Source organism: Staurois parvus, unplaced genomic scaffold, assembly GCF_062004578.1.
Source record: "Staurois parvus isolate SC_StPar_1 unplaced genomic scaffold, SC_StPar_1.0 ptg000068l, whole genome shotgun sequence".
NCBI classification, from domain to species: domain Eukaryota; kingdom Metazoa; phylum Chordata; class Amphibia; order Anura; family Ranidae; genus Staurois; species Staurois parvus.
In genome coordinates, this window is record NW_028317864.1 from 8680338 (window position 1) to 8705158 (window position 24821).

The window sequence follows — 24821 nt, forward strand, 5'->3', positions numbered from 1 at the left end:
TGTGTGTGGTGGCTCTTGATGCACTGACTCCAGCCTCAGTCCACTCCTTGTGAAAGTCCCCAACACTTTTGAATGGCCTTTTCCTGACAATCCTATCCAAGCTACGGTCATCCCTGCTGCTTGTGCACCTTTTTCTTCCACACTTTTCACTTCTAGATAACTTTCTATTACTGTGCTTTGATACAGCACTTTGGGAACATCCAACTTCTTCTTTTGCAATTACCTTTTGAGACAACCCCCCCCCCCCCCCATGGAGGCTGTCAATGATTGTTTTCTGCACAAGTGTCAGGTCAGCAGTCTTTCCCATGATTGTGATTCCTACTGAACCAGACTGAGAGACCATTTAAAGGCTCAGGAACCCTTTGCAGGTGTTATGGCTTAATTAGCTCATTAGAGTGGGACACTTTGAGCGAAGAATATTGCACCTTTTCAATCTTCTAATTTTCTGAGATTATGAATTTGGGGTTTTCATGAGCTGTAAGCCATAATCATCACAATTATGACAAATCAAAGCTTGAACTATCTCATATATTAGTTTCACCTTTAAGTTGCATTACTGAAATAAATTAACTTTTGCACGATATTCTAATTTTTCGAGTTTCACCTGTATATATGTATGTATGTATGTATAAATAATGTGTGTACATACATACAGTAGATACATCATATTGCCGAAAGTATTGGGACACCTGCCTTTAAACGCACATAAACTTTAACGGCATCCCAGTCTTAGTCCGTAGCGTTCAATATTGAGTTGGCCCCGCCCTTTGCAGCTATAACATCTTCAACTCTTCTGGGAAGGCTGTCCACAAGGTTTAGGAGTGTGTCTATGGGAATGTTTGACCATCCTTCCAGAAGTGCATTTGTGATGTCTGCCGAGAAGGCCTTGCTCGCAGTCTCTGCCCTTATTCTTCTCAAAGGTGTTCTATTGGGTTGAGGTCAGGACTCTGTGCAGGCCAGTCAAGCTCCTTCACCCCAAATTTGCTCATCCATGTCTTTATGGACCTTGCTTTGTGCACTGGTGAGCAGTCATGTTGGAACAGGAAGGGGCCATCCCCAAACTATTCCCCCAAAGGTCAAAGCATGAAATTGTTCAAAATGTCTTGGTATGCTGACGCCTTAAAAGTTCCCTTCACTGGATCGAAGGGTCCAAGCCCAACCCCTGAAAACAACCCCACACCATAATCCCCCGTCTAGCAAATTTTACACTTGGCACAATGCAGTCAGGCAAGTACTGTTTACCGCCAAACCCAGACATGTCCATCAGATTGCCAGACAGAGAAGCACAATTTTTCACTCCAGAGAACATGTCTCCACTACTCTAGAGTCCAGTGGCGGCCTGCTTTACACCTCTGCATCTGATGCTTTACATTGTACTTGGTGATGTAAGGCTTGGATGCAGCTGTTGGGCCATGGAAACCAGTTCCATGAAGCTCTCTATGAACTGTTGTTGTGCTAATCTGAAGGCAACACAAAGTCTTTAGATATACACGTGTGGCCATGGAGGTGATTGGAACACCTTAATCCAAGGATTTGGAGAGCTAGCCCAATACGTTTGGCAATATAGTGTGTGTGTGTGTGTGTGTGTGTGTGTGTGTGTGTGTGTGTGTGTGTGTGTGTGACACTATATTGCCAAAAGTATTGGGAATTTGTTTTTCCCCCATTGGGACGAATTGGATCATGCTTTATTGGAGTTTTTTTGCCTTCTTCTGGATCAGCTGTGGGTATAGGATTGTGTAATTGGGGTTTTCTTTTTTTTCTTGTTGGTTGAACTAGATGGACTAGTGTCATATTTTCAACCTCTCTAAATATGTAGCCACTTTAGAACTGTGTTATTTTCAGGATTACCAAGTAAAAATAAGAGGGGAAAAAAGCTTGAAAAAAGACATCCACTAGGCATTGTTTCCATGTAACCTGACCACATATCATTACCTTGGGGAAAAATGTCAGATAATACAATGCTCTACACAGCAATATATACTGTGTATATATACATTTAGAAGAATTTTAACCAAGAAAATAGCAGTTGTGTGGGTGACCCCCTCCAACCTCTGATGAGGGCCGGCACAGACCCAGCAAAACTTCACAAATATCCAGTGATCTTAAAGCAAAGCAGGCACTGACAACCTATTCTCCATAACTGGTTAAGCAGGTCACCCAATTTCTGCATTAGCAGCTCTTGAACTTGAATAAAGGAGATACAATTGGTAATGACTTATATTTAAAGATCTAAATAGCTCAGTAATCAGAAACTGTAGAAAGGTTTTTGTCTGGATCAGAATTATCAGTTAAAACATTCTATGACACTTTTAGTGGACAGCCTGCTGTGAGTAACATTTGTACTGAAGTGAAATTATTGTTTCCTCATAATATACACAGCTTGAAGACTTCCCAGACACTTTCTGTAAATTGCAACTTGCATGTTGCCAATTCAGAACCTGGCTCTCACTACCCAGCTGATAAGAGTAATGGCGATGTAACTGGAGCCTGTGGCCAGGCCATGTCCTCACCTTAATTGCATTGTTCTGTCCCTGTGCTCTTGGCTGGCTTTTAATCTGATTCTGTGTACAACAGGACAGCCATGTCTGCCACTTCCCACCAATCTAATTTGATATCTTTCCTCTTTCACCCGCAGGACAAACGCTCATCAAGGTTGGAGAGACTCAGAAGCGTTTAGGAATTGCTGAGAGAGACTTCATTCACTCTTCTTCAATCAACTTCTTGACTCCTTTGCGCAATTTCCTGGAAGGTGACTGGAGAACTATTTCTGTAAGTTTTATTTTTGGTGGTAAGTGACACCGGAAACGGCAGTGAGAATTTTGGGCTTCATGACTGAAATTGGCAGCAACCAATCAACTCATCCCTTGCATTTTTAAAGCGGTATTGAACGCCACCAAAAAAAAAATTGTAAATTGTCCCCTTGCAGGGTAATACCATAATGTGATAGTTTGCATCGCATATTAGCACATTATAGCAGACTTTATTCTCAAACGAAGCCTGATGGCGCTGAGCTGTCACCGTTCCCGGCCCTTCCATCTTCGTCTGGTTTTCCTTCCAGGTTAACGGTCTCTGGCTAGGCTGGGATGACATCACTCCTGCACACGTACATAGTCAATTCACCACAGCACATAGCAGGTGCCATAAATGTGGTCTAAGAAGCTCAGATTACAGTACTGCTGACAGGCTGGAGAGGCATTTATGATAGAAGAAACCACTAGGGTTTATTCTATTATAAAAACCCTGCCTGCCTGTGCTTCCCTTTTTTTTTTTTTTTTTTTTTTTTTAATAAAAGTTTAATACTGCTTTAAAGGAAAAGTAATGAGATTGTGTAATTGGTTGTTTTGGCTTGCAAAGGTTTTTTTGTGAAGTCTCTTGAGGTTGAAGTATTACTGGCCTTGCATGTTACATCCCTGTTCAGTTTGGCAAACAGTTACTCTCTACTAAAAGTGGGCTACCATTATAGAAGACCCAACACACTTCTCAAGAATCTGTAGTCTCAGGCATGTTTTAAAAGGTTTTAGTGTGTTTTAAGCTGGGTACACACCATAATTTTAGGGTTGGGGGTCCCTAGTGCCTATAAGGAACATGTACCTACCCATGCAAGGCTTGTTGTCACTTTTACTTTTTTTTTACTGTCATTGGTCCAGCAGGTTGAACAAATAAAAAAAAATGGCAGAAGCCCACTTCCACACAAGCAATGCTGATACAGGAATCTCTCCTGCGAAAACACTGTTTTCTGACAGCGGGGACTGCCCCCATTGTCAGAATACACAGATCAGTGCTGCTGTAGTACCAAGCTTTACAGTAGCAATCACTCCTGTACCAATTATAATGACAGCCTTGCATAGGTAGGTACATGTTCCTCATAGGCACTAGGGACCCCTAAAGCTAAAATTATAGCGAGGAAAATACTTCCGATATATACATTTTTTTTTTTTTTTTTTTTTTTTAATTTTGCGTTCTTGCACTCCACTCCATCCCACGACCAATTAGTGAGGCACTAGTTGGACTGTTATATTGGCTACACAATTGATGAGGATATGAAATGTTTAAAATATAAAAGTTGATGCAGCGCTAAAAGTTCTTATACCTGAACAAAGTACAAAATCAGAATATGTAGATAGGTGTATAAAGATGACCCAAATCCACATGGGGATAAGTAGGAAACAATGGCCCTCAATAAACAGATAACAGTGGTTAAGTGCAGGATGAAGTGTCCGTAGTTCATATATCTAAAGAAGTGCAGGTGAATCACAGCACACTCCAAAAACGTGATCCCAGGCAGTCTTGCTGCAATGGCCTCTCACCTCCACTCTATGACCCTACAGGGCCACAAAGCATACTGTAGATCACCTCGGAATCCTCCAATTCAGTGACTCTTTAGATAGGATGGCATCACATGAACAAGGACAGTATTCATCCAGACCAGTAGGCAAACGGAAAACACTCTCCTCTGATGTCACAACCGCTCATAGGCTCATAAATGAGGAGATAAACACAGTCCTCATAGTGTATTACCGCTTTAATTGCAAATGGGCAGCAAATATCCAAAAAGGGAAAAAGTAATCCACTTACATGGCAAACAGCTTGTATACAGATGGCAATACTGTGCTGGGTGTACAGCAGGATCAAAAAGGTGCACCAAGATGGCGTCACGCCGGAAGTACGTCACCACGCTAATGCCGTCGACGCGTTGCGTCACAAGACTGCCTGGGATCACGTTTTTGGAGTGTGCTGTGATTCACCTGCACTTCTTTAGATATATGAACTACGGACACTTCATCCTGCACTTAACCACTGTTATCTGTTTATTGAGGGCCATTGTTTCCTACTTATCCCCATGTGGATTTGGGTCATCTTTATACACCTATCTACATATTCTGATTTTGTACTTTGTTCAGGTATAAGAACTTTTAGCGCTGCATCAACTTTTATATTTTATTCATATTGCCTTCGCTTGGTATGGGACAGATGCTGGCTGCTTTCTAGCTTATTCTATTGTTTACCATAAGAGCGCAGGAGGATATATATCTATGTGATATGAAATGTTTGCTTTATGTCTCATCTCTAACACAGGTTGTTAATAAATGGCAATAAACGTAAGCTTCTTTGGCTTCTCCATAAGCTACTTTGGTTGTCTCCTGGATATCCAGTAAAAGTGATCTGGGTTGCTGTAGAACCTTCTGATCACTTTTATATTACTGTGAAGGTAGAAAAAATACCAGCTGGAACCTTGGCTGCACAGACCATTCACTTTCACCAGTCTTTCAGCAATCTCTTATGGATTAGTTTATTTAAAAAATGTATAGAAAATATGGAGCTGTCTTTTAATTCCTACAATCTTTCTATGGGCAACAACTCTTTGTTTTCATAAACCCTATGTAACAATCTTTTCAGTCTTTCCCTTGTGGTCTTATTGAGTGTAGTGTGTTATTTACCACAGTCCCAAGTGCAGTCATTCTTGGATGACAGATCACAAGAGCACAATGACTGCATTCAGAGTGGAAAGGAAAAACAAACCTGAGGTACATGTGAATGGAAAATCCATCAATAAGTCTAATTATCAGACTGGACATCCTTTTTCGCATGATGCACTCCCGTTGCTTTTGTTTAAACATCCACGAAGTATATCCTGCAATTGCACTTGCTATAATAAGTGATTTTTTTTTTTTTTTTTTTTTTTATGCAGAGGTGCATAGTGGAAGTGGATCGGGTGTCCCCAGGCCTCATCCAACCCCACCCTCCCTATGAGGCATACAAGAGTAAAAATAAAACAAAAATAGTTCTATAGTATGTAAACACTAACAATATCCTCCACTCATTTACTCATTTTTAGTCTGTTAATTATACAATTGAAATAGTTTTGTTAGATCTGTTCAAAATGTGCAATTAAAAAAAAGTTGATCCTGCCAGAAATCTTATGAGTTGATAATTTCCTGTTCTCCCTGCTAGTGCTGCATTTTTATCAGCAAACATTGAACCCAGCTATGTCTGAACTACAGAACATCTTCTCCTATGATATAGAGCAGAAGAGGGGAGCATTGTATTGCTCTGTTCTAAGGTGACAATGCTTCTACTCCATAGATACTGTATACTGGGTGAGCATTGTCACCCTATGACAGGAAGTGCGTCACTGGCAGGATCAACAGGTGAAAATAAGGAAAGAAAATTAAAAAAAAAAAAAAAATTCAGGAACAAAAACTAAGGACTGGGTAAGTTGCATATAACATTTGTTTGGGGGTTTGGATACACTTTTTAATTGATTTAATAAAAAATAAAAAATAGCAGTTGTGTGGGTGACCCCCTCCAACCTCTGATGAGGGTCGGCACAGACCCAGCAAAACTTCACAAATATCCAGTGATCTTAAAGCAAAGCAGGCACTGACAACCTATTCCCTGTGAACACATTGGACACATTGGATACGCCATGCACTTGCTTCTCAACAAAAATGAGGTGTTGGGACAGGAAAGGTCGATGATGTTGATGATTTTATAGCTGTATGTGTCTTTCCTGGGTACATGCCACCTTTTTATTCGTCCTGGTCACCATTCTCTTTGGGACAAAATGTAGAAAGGAAAAAAATTTAAAGCAGATCACAGCAGGGGAACAACACAACAACACATCCTACTGAAGGTAATATCCCTTGTGGTGATTTTTTTTATTTGTTTATTTTTAGCTACACTTAGGCTTTAATGGGAAATTCAACATTTACAGCATTTTAAATCTGCTCAGTGAGTAGCCCTGTTTGGTCGCCTCTCACCTGACATCCCTCAGTTTAAAAAAAAAAAAAAAAAAAAAAAAGTGAAGAAGCCGGCCAAACATTGCTTTCCTTCAATCAGATGCAGTCACTGTTCAGGTACTTTGACAGCTGGTGGAGCTGGCTGCCAAAATACAAAAGGTGCAGCAGTTTTTATCTGTCTGTATTGAGTAATATGGAGGGAGAAATCAGTTTTTTTTTTTTTTTATTGTGTCCATGTTAGAAGTCTCAATGTCAGGGTATATGTGTGTATTTGTGGACTGCATTCTAGTATCTAGAACAGCCTTTTCCAACCGGTGCCTTGAAGTTTCTCCAGGAGTGTCTTGTAAACAATTTGTGGCAATTTTTAGTCATTTTACCAAGTCAGCAGGTGGATCAAGCCTGCCTTTTCGTTACACAAAGCCACAGGTTTTCATTGTGCACCATTACAAATTTCTAGGCACCTGCATCCTAGCAACCATTGACACCATCAGTTGATATGGAGGATGTCTTGTTTGACCCTCCCCTGTCCCTCTCTGTAAGTATTTGGGGTCAAATTATCTGAGTGATAGAGAAAAAGTGAGGGAGAAGAGAAACATTGAAATACTATTCAGTATCAGTGTGCAAAAGTGTATTTGCTTTGGACAAATAAATCCTCTCTAACATCGGGTGTCCTACATGTGCTGGTGTTGCTGCATTAGGTAAAACTATTAGAATCGTTTTTTACATTTTAGAATGGGGTGCCTTGAGACTGTCCATCATTTTAAAGGATGCCTCAAGATTGTTCATAACTTTAAAGGGTGCCGTGACTGAAAAAGGTTGCAAAACACTGATCTAGCATCACTAGGTTTAACAAGTTAGGCCAGTGAATGAAATATCATATTTCTCTTTTATAGGTAAACATTTTGGAATTATTTCTGTGTTTTGCAGAAGGAGAGAAGAATCTTGCAGAACCGCCGTTTAGATCTTGATGCTTGTAAAGCTCGACTTAAGAAGGCAAAAGCAGCAGAGGCCAAAGCCGCGGTACAGTCCCGATCTAATTTATTTTTCTTCATGGATATGCATGCCATTCCTGGGCTTAAAGGGGACATCACTTCCAATTCCACATGCCTCTCATTTTTAACATGAATCCCTCATACCTCATTCCACTTACATCCAAGGTTATGGGATGGTTGGCACAGTAAAGGGTGGGCTTCATCCCTTCAGGTTGATTGTTACTCAGAACACCCAATCAGAAATGAGCTTTTTTGATAGCATGGGCACAGGAGAAAGCAGATTTCTGATTGACTATGATATATTTGCACCTCTGCCTACATTGTAAAACATTGCCTGGGAATGTATCGTATCAGTGGGGTAGGCTCAGTTGGCATATCCATCTTAAAAATATTATGATTGGCTGCTATTTAACTCCTCCCTATGTTTGTTTGTTTGTCCCTCACTAACTTTGTGGTGTCTTTTTTTTTTTTTTTTGTGTTCTGTGTTTTTTTGTTATTTTTCTCCCATAATTTGCTCAGCTCGAGGGGGATGTGAGTATTTGTTGTCAAGGCCTTTTGCTGTGATAGCTGATTCTTATTTTGCTTTCTTGTTCTCATCTGACAGTTTTTCTTTCCACTGCGGCTGTACTGGCTAGGGATCGGGGAGCATTGCAGGAAGGGAAGACACAGTTACACAGGCATAGGAAACCCATGTCCATTCACAGAGATTGTTTAATAGCAGTCTGATTTTGTGACCTTGACAGGAACGAGTATCACACTGAATCAGATTAACCTATGCAGTATATAAAAGTGGTGCAGTAATGCTGGGGGAGAGGGGGGTGGGGGATAGTTAGAGTAACGGGACCGCAGTAGTCAGCTATTCTGGGGGAAATGTTGCTCCAAGTCCCGGCAAGTAACAAAAAAACAAGGCAATCGGTCGCATGATCTCTGCTAAAGGAGATGCGCATGTAGTCTGGTTTGTGATCCTCCACTTCAGCAGAGATTATATGATTAAATGTTTAGGCGTTTTGGTCACATGACTGGCAAAAGAAGGAGCCAGGAGCAAAAATATTTTCCATATGTTAGATCTGTTTGGATAAAGCATCTTAAAAATAAATAAATAAATCAGTTGTGGGGACTGCTAATATGCTGATTTCCAGAGCCACATACCCAGAATAATTTGTTGTCTGTGCACAGCTTGTTGTAGGATTTCCTTATGTCTAAGGGTCACCATACACATTACAATCTAACCATACATTTTTTGTGCAATCATTTACCAAAATTATGTAATATCAGGGCCTTCCTAATTTATCCAGTAAGTTTGCATTTAGGCCCTTACACTACATAATTGTTGGTACATCTACAGGAAATTGTACAATTGGATTGTAACATGTGTGATGAGCACAAGGGATGCATGGAGACCAGGATGGAAAGCTCCTATTGGCTCAACAGAGCCAAGTTTTTGTTTTTTGCTCCTGGTTCAAGTTTAGCCTGTCAGAGAGACCTGTTACCAAACATATATTTTGTTTTCATTACTTCTGCACATGTGAGGAGAGGCTTAGGTTTTTTTTTTTTTTTGTTTTGTTTTTCTTCAAGGAAATTTATGAGAGAGAGAGAGAGAGAGAGAGAGATAGATAGATAGATAGATATAGATAGATATATAGATATAGATAGATAGATAGATAGATATAGATAGATATATATATTATAATTTTTTTTTTTTTTTTATTAGTCGGAGATTGTCTCATGGTCAGTAATAATGAGTGAACCAAGCAAAGTTCCGTTCACTGTACATGCACCATAACGCTCAATCCATGTGTAGCTGCTGGTTTCCTAGAAGCCAAAATTACATAATCGATTGCTATGGTGCAAGCAGACAACCCATGCAGCATCCTTGCTTTCTAGGATACATACAGCATGCAGCTTCCTAGCAGCCAATAAGCAGGACATCATTCATTTAGTTGGGGTAGGTATACCACCACTAAATTAATGACTTTCAGGTGCAGCAGCCGGAGGTTCGGCCGGTGGGTGGACTGACTATTTACTTCACCCATTTGGCAAACTGAAAACATGTAAAATTCAGGTCACACTCTACATGGCCGAAAACTAGAATTGTATATCTAGTGGTCAGTAAAAACACAGTGCCTTTTGCAGTAGTAACAAGACTGTTCACTTAATGTCAATCATTTGGAAGCATAATCCGAGAAACTGAGATTAGGGTGTCCCATTAAAACAATGTGAACCAATGCAAATAAATCCACAAAGAGCAGCTACCTCCTCTGAATTTGAAATCTGTTGAACATTGTTAAAGTGGTTGTAAACCATTACATATTCCCAGTGAAGTGACTGGCCTCAGGTGATGCACAGAGATGAAGCAAATCTTCTTACATAAGTTGTACCTGTTCATCCGCAGACTTCTCTTTTCCACATCTGTTCAAAGTGAAACATTTATAAAGCTTGCCTGAGCTGTCAGAAAGCAGGGGGTGGGGACCTGAGAGCTGATTGGAGGGAAGGGACACATCCGCTTCACACAACACACAGGAACAGATCTGAGGCTGTCAATCACATGGTGTCTGCTGGATCTCCCTCTCCTGTCACCTTTTTTACTTAATATCAGGAAAACTTGTTAGAAGTGAGTCATGCAGATTTTAGTGGAACTACGCAGCAGACAGAAATTGCACTTAGTGCTCTGGATTGAGACAAGTACACATTATAGAGGGATATGCTTTGTTCATGTCTGAGGTTTACAATCACTTTAAATGTATGTATAGCCAAAACTTGTCAGTTTTTTTTTATTGTCTGTATTCTTGCTGTGGAAATTCTCCCTCTGTGTCTTGGTGACCATTGATCTTGATGGGAAACCAACATTTTTTTTTGTTGTCACCAGAACAGAAAGGGAGGGGTTATCTTTCAAAGGGGACACCTGTTCTGTTAACAGTTGTCTACAAGGGGAATTTCACTCCTTTTGTAGAGATTCCCTCTCCCATCCTGTTACATCCCCATGACAGGAAGTGAGGGTAAATCCCACAAACAGGACACAAGCTGAAAGAAATTGATACAAATTGTAACCATTTTAAAAATATCAAACACAATTTTGACTGTGCATATGCTTAACTTTTTACCATTGGCTCCTGATGGCCAGTTAAAGGTTTTCTGGGCTTCCCAAACATGTGAGTACTCTGGCTATCAAGGGGACCACGTGATTGTCCTACCAGCTCCTAATTGTAAACAGTGATTGGAAGCTGATAGTAACAGTATAGTCACAGTGCTTGGGGGCGCTGAGTGAGTGCATTTATAGCATGCTGTTTAGGGTGGATGAGAGAATCTATTGGTTTCTCTTGTTCAACCTGCAGGGCTGAACAATAGCAATCTTAACGTGTATGGCTAGCCTTAAGTTGGCCATAGACGAAGCAATTTTTTTTTTCCCCTGCAACCATGGGTCCCTCCTGTGGAGCCATTGTGTTCTCACGTTGGGGGTGGCTCTATAATAGTCACTAGCAATAATCGCATGTCAAATCCAACAGGCTGGTTGTGCCCAAGTTGATCGATTGATCAACTTGGGTACATTCAGCCTGCCCATACATAGTTTGAATTTGAACCATCAATGGCTGGCTTAAGGCTGCATTCACATGGATGCACAGCAGCCAGGCATGGGTGCCCCTGGCAAGAATCTATAGATTTTCCTTGGTGGTACTAAATTCTGCTTGCAGCAGCTGTCAGCACTGGCTGTCATATCTGTACTCTGTACGAATCAATGGCCAGCACCACCGATGTCCGCATGTAACTGTTCATTTGAGTGGTTACATGCAAATAGAGCCTCTGACCAACCCTGGACACAGTGTACATCCAGGGTAAGTTTCTGTGGCGTTTTGGAGTGGGGATGCTTCATATCGGTGGAACTCCTCTAACCTTTAATTTCCCTTTCATCCCGAAGGCAACCTAGACCTTCCATGGATGAGCCGTGTAGTTTAATGGTCATAAACACTTCATATATCTATCTTCATCTAAGAATTTTGACATTTCTCAGATCAGTGTATATTAGAGTTTTGTGTCTTGTCTGTGAACAAAGATCTCCATGGTTTTGCATCTGAAATTTATGGAGATGCTTAGTTTTCATTTGCATAAAGGGCTATCCTTAGACTGCCCATACACTATACAATTTTCTGTCCAATTTCTGACCAATTTTCTTTGGATTTACCATCAATTGTGTAGTGCAAGGGCCTGCCTGATTGGATACAACTGAAAGTATTGTTTAGGTATGACCTGATATTATACGGTTTTTGGTAAATCTAAAGTAAAAATCTCAAGAAAATTTGTATAATGTATGGCCAGCCTTAAATGGAATCTAGATCTATTTTTTCTAAAATATTATTTATCCACATTTGTGACTCTGATCTATTGAATGAAAATAATACTGTTCGTTGTGTGCTTATATTTTAATGTTTTAGCTCTTAAAGTTAAAGTTGAATTTCAGGTATGGAGTTTTTACTTAGGTGCATTGCATATACAATATCTGTGAGATCCCTGTGGAAACTGGGAAAGGTTACAGTAGTCAACGCTAGTGATCTCCACTGTCTTTTGGGTTTCATGCCAAGTGGCTGCTCTGCTGCTTACTAAACACAAGAGGTTGCCCACTTGGCAGGGCACTATTCAGAGAACGCTTTATATTTTTTCACTACAAAGCTTTCTCTGGTGGAGAAGGGGGTGGTGAATGTATGACCTCCATCTCCTCATTGAGAGAATGCAAAACATTCCCTAAATGGCGCCCATGCTGATCAGGTGACCTCCTCTGTTCACAATGTAACAGGGCAGCTGTTCAGCATAGGATCCAGAAGTTAGTGGAGATCACTGGAATAGTGGTATCCAAGCTGGGCCAATGTAACTATGTAAAATATCCATACCTGAAGTTCTTCTTTAGGTTTAACTTCTATAACTAGTTTTAAAAATGTAATTACTTGTTAGAAGTAGTGCAGCAAAGTGATTGTGCTTGTGTTAGCTAATTTCCAATAGATGGCCAGCTCAGACTGAATAAAAGCTAAACATGCTGTATAGGACTTCTGTCTTCCCTGATTGTATCACTAAATAGTATGGATGGACAAATCTGCAGTGTTGGCTATTGGATTGTGACAGCCAGTGCCTGCAGAGTTGACCAAAAAAGCATTGGCTGAACAGTGACTATAGCCAATCAGATGCAGTGACTGTTCATCCAACACACACAAATCCTATTTTCAAATCCAAAGGATTTCAGGCAGGAGGGTGCCAACAGGGCCACCACTGCGTGGATTTTGGCCATTTCATTAGGAAACAGATGAAATTCACTCAGTGTATGAGTAGCTTTAGTCTTGAGTAATGCTACAACCCATTTGGCTTCATCATATGCAGCAGAAGCAAAGTTAATATCTTAGTTGTCACTAACTGGATGCATCAAGGTCAGTGTGAGGCATGTTGGTAAAGATTAAGTTAACCTAAACTCTCTCTGTTGTAGTATTGAAGACATATAAGAAGCCAGAGGCTAACTACTCTCATTCATACATAAAATGCCTTTTGGAGGAATGACCCTTTAAGAAAGCATGGTATAAGGCAAAGTTTTTCTTGCTGCTCAGTATAGGTGCACCTGGACCCCAGCTCTCCATTGTGTTTTTTTTTAATAACATCATCTCATGCTCTGTGCATGTTGCTAGGCTCTCTGCACTGTGCTTTGGATCTTTTCACTGAACCTAATTAATTAGCTGGGCAGGAAACCTTAATCAAAGAAGATATCCTACAGTGCTTCCAGCAGGTGCCGCATGCCTGATTCATAATGACTGATTTTTGTGTGGTGATCTTGGGACGTGTACAAATATGATCCATGCCATCAATATGCACGTATTGTTGAGTATCTTCTGTTCTATTTTTAAAGTGTTTCTTAGCATCACTAGGAAAAACTGTGGCAGCCATTTTGTAGGCTGTCCCTAACCACCAAATATGTTGCTGAGGCAATATGTTGGGGAAAAAAAATATATATATTTTTGGTCCACAGGCTGCCTTGCCCTTAGATTTTAGCAATATATACTGTACATGTCTCCTGTATGAAGATAAGCAAGCCTTTTATGTGCAAGGGGAAAATGGCAGCCACTCACATTAAAATTGGCAATGGGATGTGCACACTGGTGGGGCAATTTTACAGCAAATTATATAAAAACTTCCCAGCATTCACCTCTGCTAGCCAGCAAAGGTGACCTCACATGACCTGCCACTAGACAAATCTAGAGGCTGGTATTGTGTTTTTTAATACATTATGAATGGCTGAACCTGAACAAATATAGAGATGAGGAATGCTGACCTTTCTCCTACTCTCATTTGCTTGTTCAGGCTCTGTAATTCTGGGTTATGGAAGGGAGAATTGGCCAGGAAGAAATGTAACTCTCCTCCATTCTATCTAAAGTTAGGTTTTTAGGCTTCAAAACCTTTGATGGACCTTAGTCCCTAATGTTTTTGAGAACTAGCTGTATCATTGCCTGAGCAAGGTAAGTGGGTTCGTATGAGTTACTTTGGCGACAGGGCTTCCAGTGTAAATTTCAATGTAATTTCTCCTGCCCATGGAGCATAGAGGAAAAGGAAACTATGGGACTTGAAATGTACCACAAAGAGACCGTACAGGTATACATCAATAAAATTTAAATCATCTTTATTGTGCAATTAAAACATGGGTAAAAATAACCAATTTTCATATGTCATATACAGAAATGTCAGATTGGTATGTGTAATTGTTTCTAGATCATGACCGACGTGGTCGAAACACCAGACAGGAGCCAATTATTTGCACCACTTGGACATTTCTGTAAAAATCTCATAATTTCCTTTTCCTCTATGGCTCATGGACAGGAGGAATTACATTGATGTTTAGAGTAAGGGATGATGCCTGAAGAGTTCTATACGTCATCACATGAGGGTTTCACCATGATTATACTCTGCTGGTGTAAATTCTCAAAATGAGCCAATGTCATTTCAAAACCAGCCAGAAATAGCCCAGAGTACTCTAAAAAAAAAAAAAAAAAAAAAAAAAAAAAAATTAGTTTCTGGGACAACCGGTACTGGAAAAGGAGCAAAACAAAAAAAAATACGTAGCTGATTGCTCAGAAGAGTAACAAACATCTTCTAACTTGCAGAAGACTTGTGAAGTAAATTTAGATGGGAACTCTTCCTTCAATTGCACTGTATTAGTGTGATTTACAACAAATATTTGGACAGATTTCAGAAAAAGAAAAACATTTTTAAATTAGTCCAATTGGGAAAATGGCCAAACTGGCAAGCTCGATTGGCTCATTGTTGTCCCAGCGTACAAAATGGCTGCTTCAGCTGTGCTGGCTATAAGTATGTTTTAAAGTGATATATTGTGACAGTATTTTGTTTGTATGAAGTTGCTTTAAAGTGCAATAAAATATATGTATGTATTCACAATATATATAATAAAACAGGAGTAGAAAACAAACCAAGGGACTTTAAGGAAAGCTGGGTTGCCTAGAATGTTTTTTTTTTTTTTTTTTTTTTTTTTTTTGTTCTGACAGTAACTAGTTTAGGGCCTTGATGGTCCCGATGATACCAATTGCTTTCTGCCCCCCACTTCCATCCATTTATTTTAATTTGTTTTATTTGGTGTGCTTCTGTTTTTTTGCTTTGTCACTCATGTTCTCCCTGCATGACATGAGCTCTGTTCCCCGCAGGCTTTGCCTGACTTTCAGGAGACCCGTCCTCGTAATTACGTACTGTCGGCCAGTGCGTCAGCGGTAAGATCAATCTACTTCCCCCTCTTTCCTTGGCCCTCGTCACTCCCTTGGCCCTCGTCACTCCCTATCAGCTGCTCAGGACTGACAGGCTAGGTGTCAGGGCTTATTAGAATTCTAGGCCTTATTAGTGTCTTATATGAATAAAGAGTTAGAGACCAATTCTGCAGGCAGGATAGATCTTGCCATGTTCTGCTAATGTGGCTGAAAAAAGGAAGTAAGGTATAAAAACTGCAACCAATGTGGACATACTGACCACATCAACCAGCCAGGTTCATTTTGGTTTTGTCATACAGAACATGAGCTGATATAGATATATATATATATATATACAGTTGTGTTCAAAATAATAGCAGTGTGTTGAAAAAAGTGAATAAAGCTCAAAATCCTTCTAATAGCTTTTATTTCCATACACACAAATGCATTGGGAACACGACACATTCTATTCCAAATCAAAACATGAAGAAAAATAGATCAAATTTGTGTTGTTCCTCTAAAACAAAATGAAGAAAAGTGAATATTAGACTCTTAAAAAAAAAAAAAAAAAAATAGCAGTGTTTGTATTCTTCTTTACAAACTCAAACATTCACTATATAAACTGAAAAATGTTTGAAGATTTTGCTTTCCTTTGAATCACTTAATGAATATTTAGTTGTATAAGCACTGTTTCTGAGAACTGCTGTACATCTGTGTTGCATGGAGTCAACCAACTTCTGGCACCTGTGAACAGGTATTCCAGCCCACAATGATTGGACTACATTCCAAAGTTCTTCTCTATTTCTTGGTTTTGCCTCAGAAACTGCATTTTTGATGTCACCCCACAAGTTTTTATTGGATTAAGCTCCGGGGATTGGGCTGGCCACTCCATAACGTCAATTTTGTTGGTCTGGAACCAAGATGTTGCACGTTTACTGGGGTGTTTGGGGTCGTTGTCTTGTTGGAACACCCATTTCAAGGGCATTTCCTCTTCAGCATAAGGCAGCAAGACCTCTTCAAGTATTCTGATGTATTCAAACTGATCCATGATCCCTGGTATGTGATAAATAGGCCCATATCATGAGAAACATCCCCATATCATGATGCTTGCACCACCATGCTTCACTGTCTTCACAGTGTACTGTGGCTTGAATTCAGTGTTTGGGGGTCATCTGACAAACTGTCTCCGGCCACTAGACCCAAAAAGAACAATCTTACTTTCATCAGTCCACAAAATGTTGCGCCATTTCTCTTTAGGCCAGTCAATGTGCTCTTTGGCAAATTGTAACCTCTTCAGCACATGTCTTTTTTCCAACAGTGGGACTTTGCGGGGGCTTCTTGCAGATAGCTTGGCTTCACATAGGCGTCCTCTAATTGTAACAGTACTCACAGGTAACTTTACACCTTCTTTCATCTTCCTGGAGCTGATTGTTGGCTGAGTCCTTGCCATTTTGGCTATTCTTCTATCCATTTGAATGGTAGTTTTTCGCTTTCTTCCACGTCTTTCAGGTTTTGGTTGCCATTTTAAAGCATTTGCGATCATTTTAGCTGAGCAGCCTATCATTTTCTGCACTTCTTTATATGTTTTCCCCTCTCCAATCAACTTTTTAATCAAGGTACGCTGTTCTTCTGAACAATGTCTGGAACGACCCATTTTCCTCAGAATTTCAGAGAGAAATGCACTGTAACCAGCATGTACAACATTTGCTGCCTTCCTTCCTTAAATAAGGGCAATAATTGCCACCTGTTTTTCAAAGAATGAATGACCTCACTAATAGAAGTCCACACTGCTATTATTTTGAACAAGCCCCTTTCAATGAGTGATTCAATTACACAGAATCAGCAGCATGCATGTCATGACTGTTGGGTCTGTTGGATTTCTATTACTCTACTACACCTGCTAGTAAATTATTTGCCATGTAGAAATATCATTTCTACCAAAAACAGTGATTGATCAGGTTAGTGATTCCTGACTGCTATTATTTTGAACACAACTGTGTGTGTTTATGTATGTATATATGTATATGTATGTATGTGTGTGTATATATATATATATATATATATATACACAGCAGCTGCACCTTTGCTACAGTTGCCATTCCCCCAGTTTCTTTTACCCAACCCTAGTAGTTGTATCCTGACCTCCTAGAACTAGAATATTAAGCAGACTATTACATTTAACAAATGATGGTTCAAATTTAGTGATACAGGAATTATGTGCACTTTCTCCAATGATAATATTGGCTTTATTTGAGTATATTTGCATTCACCACATCCCAGCCACTGATAATACATTTTATGCCACGAGAGCGGTCTCATGCCCCTGCACTGCCACACACATTACAATTTACAACATAATATACGTATAATCTTCTTTACCAATGGGACAGCATGTTTGGACACAAAGTGGATCGTTTAGGCTCTCATATTGAGTAAAGTTGGTAATTCTAAAGGTGGTCATACACTTTGCAAAGAGCCTGCCTGGTTTGATATAAATTGAATGGGTAGATTAATTATGCTCCTATGGTTATTGATAAATCTAATGGAGGATGTGCAGATAATGTAGTCTGTATGCCCTCCTTTGGATTTACCAAAAACTATAGTTTGAGATCCTATCTAATAATCCCTAATTATTTCAGTCAGGTAGAATCTTGATTTTAGATAGTTGTTCGCAAATATAAGGAAAATCAAACGATCAGGTTATGTGTATAGCCTACAGAGTGTTAACCTGTCAGTAAACAAATAAGGGGGCTGTATGGAATTGGTAGTTGCCTGGTCCAGGACAAGTATGCAAGTCAGTAGAGTCAGAGACCCATATCTTTATAGTTTTCCTGGGTCGGTCACTCAAAGTACTGAAGTGAGAGTCAGTATGACAGTCAGACAACTAACATTTTTTAGGAGATATCGCTTCTCGGCCTTTTGGCTAAGATCAAGTGTAGTATCTGTTCTTATCAGTGTCCAGTGGGGGTGCTCCCGACCATTCTAGTTTACGGGGATGGTTGTTGTATAGTACCCTCACTGGTATGATGGGGGTCCGGAAGGCTAGTACCGGAGGGACAGAAACCAGGGAGCGCCATGATTCGTTCTGGGGCCTTGGGAGTAATTCCTCTGGGGAGACTGGAAAGACCCAGTACCTCCTGATCTGAACATGCTACCTTGGTCTGGCCTGGGGTTGGGGACGCAAAAAGTCCGCAAACTCAGTGCCCCCTGGGGAAGACGCTCTCAGGGGTGTCACTAGTAACACTTGGGTGTGGGACCCCACGGTGTGAAGATGACACATGGCCACTGTTTTTCACTTCTTTTTGCACAGCGCCCTAAGGACCAGGTCTTTTGGCTAAGTCCGGGGCAATTTTTGCTACAGGCCTCAGGGCCTGGTCTGTGCACTATTAGGCACGGTACCACTTTTTTATTTTCTATTTATTTACCACTCCCACGTTTTGTCACTTTTTCTGTTCTTATGTGTGTGTTTTTCACGGATGGAGGGTGTGGGTCCTCGGGCCTTACCTGAAGTCTAGGGGGAGGATGTGTGGCCATACGGTTCCTTCCTCCCCTGATCCCTAGGGGGTTTTCTCTTCGGGAGAACCCCCTCGCCTAGTACTGGATGTCCGGCTTCGGCTGGGCATAAGGAACGGTGGTCCACCAGGCCTTTTGGCCAGGAGGACCAAATGGGAACCTTGTCCCTGTCAGGAGCTTCGTGCCCCGGGGGATCAGGCGAACGGTCCAACCCTTTCGGGGGTAGGACAAACACACCCCTAAGTGCACGTTTTTCGTGTGGTGTTTTGCACTTGCACTTTTTTGCGGACACTTACGGGTTTTTTCGATATAGTTGCACGTTTGCGGACTTAAAAAAAAAACAAAAAAAAAACAAAACATTTTTTAGGAGATTTCAGCAATGGCTTCCTCCATGTTTCTCTTATCACTGGTTTTGTTTAAGGACTTGGCATGGCTACATTGAGAAGATGAAGCAGGGGTCAGAGCAGGTAGCAGGGTCACACCACCACAATGGCATGCAGTCACTAACAAAGCACTAGTACTGTAGGATAAAGGGCACACTACTCATTACAGACCTCACTTACAGCTTCACCCATTCCTGTATGATGCTTCCGTGCTTATTTACAACAGCATCCAATTTGCTAGCTGCCACTCTGGGTGGCTAAACAGCCATGCCAGGTCACTCCTGCAGAATGCATTTGGACTGCTGTGGATGCAATCTTCCTCTAATGGAGGTGGCTATATCCTAACATTTGTGATTCCACCTCTTAAATGAATATGCAAGCTGTCATTACAGACATCTTGTGAAAATACTAAATGAATTTCTTTCCTGCAGATCAAGTACCTTCAAAGCTATGGTCATTGGCTCGGGTGTCTCTGGCATCAATACTTTCTCATTCATTGACCAAGGACAAGCATGTAGCTTGTAAGAATGAATACTGGCTGTATGCTTGCTTTGGGTCAGTGACTGAGAAAGAATGGAAATCTGACATTAGGGCAGCTAGCATTTTCAGGAGCTGGCCAGCAGCGGCAACCTACATATTTATTGAATGCAGAAGTCCCTTAAGACTACTACTACTACTGAGCATTAGAGGCAGCTGTATAGTCAGAGGAAATTTTCATTACCATGGAAACATATGAGGCCTCCTGCATAATATATGCAGAACACTGTTGCCCTTAGCAACCACTAGAGAAGATAGCACCTTGAAGAAGGTAGTTTTTTGTAGAAACTGAAAGATATACAGTTTTGTGATTGGCTGTCTCAATGGACCCAGAGATAAGGAGGAGGAAGACAAAGTAGTTGGAGAAAGTAGATCACAAAATAAGTTCCACTAAAGCCACCAAAAACAGCTGCCAAGCAGCAACAGAACCACCTGGCTTGATTTAAAAGGTATTTGAAAGGCTACTAAAACCATTTAGACCAACACAAATGTGAGTGGGACTTGTTTATGCCATTAGCAGCTCAAGGTTGCAGTTCCATAACTCTATCCAGACAAGTTCCTTTTCATAAATCATTTGGTATATGTAGGTCTTCACTGGTTTGTTTTATATGGTTCATGTAACATGACTGTATAGGAGATTTGTAGGAGTAATACAGATGTGAAGGTCATTTGACTTCTCTTTTTTTGTTGGAGTCTGACTTTCCCTTGAGCGTTTGAATTCACCATGTCCAAACTTTCATTGTTAACATCCATCAGCCATACTCTTGTCTAGGAAAGACCAGAGCATTCCATATAGAGTTCCACAGACCTTCTGTAGTGTATACTAAAATCACTTTAAAATATACCCTGACCTTATTACATTTCTAAGGCAGTTACTTGGATCCTATGCCCAAGGGCTGTACATGGAGCCTTGACTTGTACAAAAGACAAAATTAAGCCTGGTCTGCTGCTGACACTACACTTTTACCTCTGGCATGTATCTGTCAGTGGACAGTAGATAATTAGGCATTTAAGTTGTGTGCCAAGATGAGGTGGAACTTGATTTTGATTTTAGCTAGCCTATTCAAGACTCCATGTACAGCCTGGTCCTTGGATACAGATGGTGCTCCACAGGGACATAGAGATCAATTTAAAGACTAACACTGGTACTTGTGTTCATTTTGGTGCTGTTGTACTGCAGAAATGTTAAGAACCAGGTCAGGTCCACTTCAATGGTATTCTCTTTCCTGAAGTGTTACAGTTTAAAAAGTGTGCCTTTTTTTACAGGAGTATCTATAGCCAAAACTTTGTATTGGCTTTGGCAATGTATGTTCTCCATCTTTTAAGGGGCATGAAGAAAACCTATAGCATAACCATACACAATATACTAAAGCCACCCAATAGTGTTACAGTATTATTATACCATCTAATAAGTCTGGGTTGATTAGTAGAAAAGCAGAAATATCCAAACAATAAAATGCAAGAATAAATGATTGAACATTTTAATAAATAAATAACTATTATAGTATAAACCTTTTCCAGTCACTATCTCAGGTAGGGATGCACAGATTTATGGACCACTGAAAATTATTGGTGGAAAACAGGGTCATCGGTCGATAGGGAAAAAAAAGGTGCCAATAATGGCATGTTGTGTCCCGCTGACAGTGCAAAATCGCGTCCCATAGACCTCAGTGCAAAAATGCCCCTAGGGACTTCAATGAAATATTGCACCCCATAGACTTCACTGCAAAAAAACCTCTAGTAACTTCAATGCAATATCGCATCCCATAGACTTCAATGCAAAAAAATGCCCCTAGGGACTTCAATGCAATATCGCATCCCATTGACTTCAATGCAAAAACACCAGCCACAATAAATTGAAAAAAAAAAAAATCAAAAACTGTCCATTTTCGGTTTCAGTTTTCAGCCAATTGCATCCTAAATTTTCGGTTTCGGCACCAGAATTTTCATTTCGGTGCACCCCTAATTTCATGAAAACTTATTCAAATTAAATCCTATATAGGTTCCTGTTTCCACACATATTTAGACATCTGCAAAAATGTAAATCTAGTAAATCTGAACAGGTACTCTATTGGCACCATTACAGCAAATAGTTGCTGGGTAGTGTAAAGGAGATTGTAGTATGTTTAAGTGCCTATCTGAACAATCTCTTCAGTTTTATATTCGGTCAATTAGGTCTTCACTCTGCCTTTGCAGCCAAGTTGAAGCACAACTTCAGACCGTTTTGGGTACATTTGGGAAGAGTAATACTTTGTGAAGTTTTTATTGATCTCCATGTCCATGTTGGAGTGTTTCACTTGAATATCTATCTGACACGATAACAAGAAATGAAGGGAACAGTTGTCATTGTAACAGTAAAACAATCAATGGACAAAGACTCTAATACCTGATGGAGGTTCTGACCCTTCTAACACTGTCCAAAAACTAAAACCCAGGTTTGTGCTGAAGAGTGCAGTATGTTTGCAGGCACCATATTGAAACAACCCAATTTGCTATATTGCTGTCAGAGATCCCCGAACATCCAGGCGTTGGTGGACATGTCAGTTCTGCAAATCCTTATAGTTCAAAATCGAAATTTGCCTGGGAACAGTGGTGCCTTTTGGCAGCAATTTAAGAAACCATGGTGTTGCAATACAAATCTGCGGTGCCAGCATATGGTGCCTGCTAGTTAATTATAGTCTTGGTTTTATTGTGTATGGCCATTTACACAAGTTAACTTCAGAGTAGCACCGTGTCTTATAAAGAAGCTAAAAGTCTTGTTTTCTGCAGATGTACACCTAGACCACCTCTTATTGTCTTGAGGGAGGAACATTACTCATGTTTTGCCTTAACATCAAAATTTAACAAGTGCATAATGAGGCATTGGCACAGGTTCATATAAAATGTAGTGATGCTTGGCAAAGTGCAGTAAAATATGGAGCCAGATTTACACTTCATGTAGACAGATCTGTAAAAAGAAATATTTCCTTGGCTTCTGGGGAGTGCTGCACAGTGTGCCTCTTCCCATGGCACTGATGTATTGTAGAGTATCTTTATTTTTCATATTGATCATGTAATATCTACATTACATAGAATGGCACTGAACAACAATTAGGCTCAGTAAGCCACTTCAAAATAAGACAAACATAAGCAATTCAAACAATCCATAATGAAACAATGAATAAAGAGGTCACCTTCAGTAAATTCTGCACTTTAAAACAATTAGTAGATCCAGAGATATAGACAACAGAATTTATATGCAGATCTTGAATGACCATGCCCTTTTATGTCTTGGGTTATCTGTTTTGCTCTTTTAATGCAATAGATGGCTTCAACAAAAGAAAATCTCAGGAGACAGAAAAGGGTGGGGTCAAGCTTGACCATCACAGGGAATGTCAGTGTTTTTTATGTGATGTGATTATATTTCTGGATCTGCTAATTGTTTGGACATGCAGGTTTCACGAATGATAACCTCCTCTTTTTGAATTTTTATTCTATGCTCAGTTTGACCTGTCCAAGTTTTGTTATGGGTTCAGTTAAGTTGGCTGTATAAAAACCTGAATGCACCACATTAAAACCTTCAGTCTAAGTTTGCAGTGATCCACACTCCCGTTAACATTTCCTTTTCCTTCCCATCCCTCCTCTGTGATCATCATTCGCTGTTGTGTTTTGTTGAGTGCCTATGACGTTATCTCAGACTCATCTCTCCTGTTACTCTGTGACTGCAGCTTTGGAGTGACGAGGTGGACAAGGTAAGCACGCCAAAGACCACATGTAGGACTATTGTTGTGCCCTGTGCTTCCCAGAACTGTTCTCAAATCAAACCAGGTCTCGCCATCTCAGGCCTCAGAAAATGCCAGCACTACATATCCTTTTGGCTGCTCCATTCACTTTAAATTAGAGTACAATAGTCCAAATGGAACAGTGGTGTTCCATTTAGAACAAAGCTGCTTCATTCACATTTAATTAGGGTACAGCAGTCCCAAGATGGCCAGAATATCCAACGATCGCACAAGTGTTTTGCGGAGCAATCTCACCAAAACATGGCTGAGTGATTGGGTTTATGCCTTGCACAGGTACCCCCAGCATTGGTCCTTGAATGTTTGTTTGTCTGGGAAGTTCAAATTTAGGTAATATATTTTTCTATTTTTCCCTGGAAAACTATTTAACTAAAAGGAATTTATAGGGGCACTATGGTTTCAGTGGTATCTAAAAAGGTCCAAAGGATCTCTAACCAGGAACCAAATCAGTAAAAGATTTGCCATTTTCTGAAGTGTTGACCACTGGAATAAACCACAACTTTTCTTCACAAATCTAGCATGTAGGGGCAGTGTAGGCATGCCGGAGATCCTATTCCCTTTTCTGTAACAGTCACTGATCCATTTTAGGGCTTTTCAGCATCTTGTCAATACCTTATTATGATGAGGATGTTGGTTCTTCTATTGCCTAATGATTGCAAGCAATGCCAAGATCTTTTATGTGTCTCTTTACAGACCTAAAATGGGGCAAAATCCAAGCCTTCAGTAAGTTTAATGCACATAGATGTCTTCAGATAGGACATTGAAAATGGAGTCTATAGGTTATTCCCACTTTTTGTTGACCCAGGTGCAAGATGTAAGCATACCTCTCCGGAGGTTACAAATATACTTCTTTAACAGATAATTTGTATTATCAAGCAAAATCTTATGAGAAATGGTGATGATGGATTTTGGGGGTATGGGGAAGTGAGGAGTTGTGGTGACTTTGATAGACTCAATGAGATTATCCTGCACCCACCTTTTTATAAATTCTTTTATTTTTCATTTTCAAGAGGAAAAAAAAACATACAGACAGTATTGATATTCACATGACTGAAAATGTATGTGATGGTGACTGTCATCCAAGCGATATTCAAACCAACTGAAAAGGTTCTTTAGTTTACAAGTTTACAGTTACTGAGCTACTCTTTCTAGGGGTATG

General features: G+C 40.2%; 1 protein-coding gene and 1 pseudogene across 10 annotated transcripts in view; both read left to right on the top strand.

The window, feature by feature from the left end:
• Window positions 1-24821, top strand: part of SH3GLB2 (SH3 domain containing GRB2 like, endophilin B2) — a 130524-nt gene that overhangs the window by 88127 nt on the left and 17576 nt on the right. For 3 of the 10 annotated variants that reach the window (XM_089669098.1, XM_089669097.1, XM_089669100.1), the window contains exons 5-9: window positions 2636-2769; window positions 7668-7760; window positions 8252-8263; window positions 15415-15477; window positions 23591-23614. In XM_089669098.1, coding sequence (XP_089525224.1) covers window positions 2636-2769; window positions 7668-7760; window positions 8252-8263; window positions 15415-15477; window positions 23591-23614 — 326 coding nt within the window. The remainder of the gene's footprint in view (window positions 1-2635; window positions 2770-7667; window positions 7761-8251; window positions 8264-15414; window positions 15478-23590; window positions 23615-24821) is intronic. The other 7 variants (XM_089669099.1, XM_089669101.1, XM_089669102.1 and 4 more) reach the window with 4 other exon arrangements.
• LOC149469533 (U2 spliceosomal RNA) lies at window positions 18354-18468 on the top strand (annotated as a pseudogene).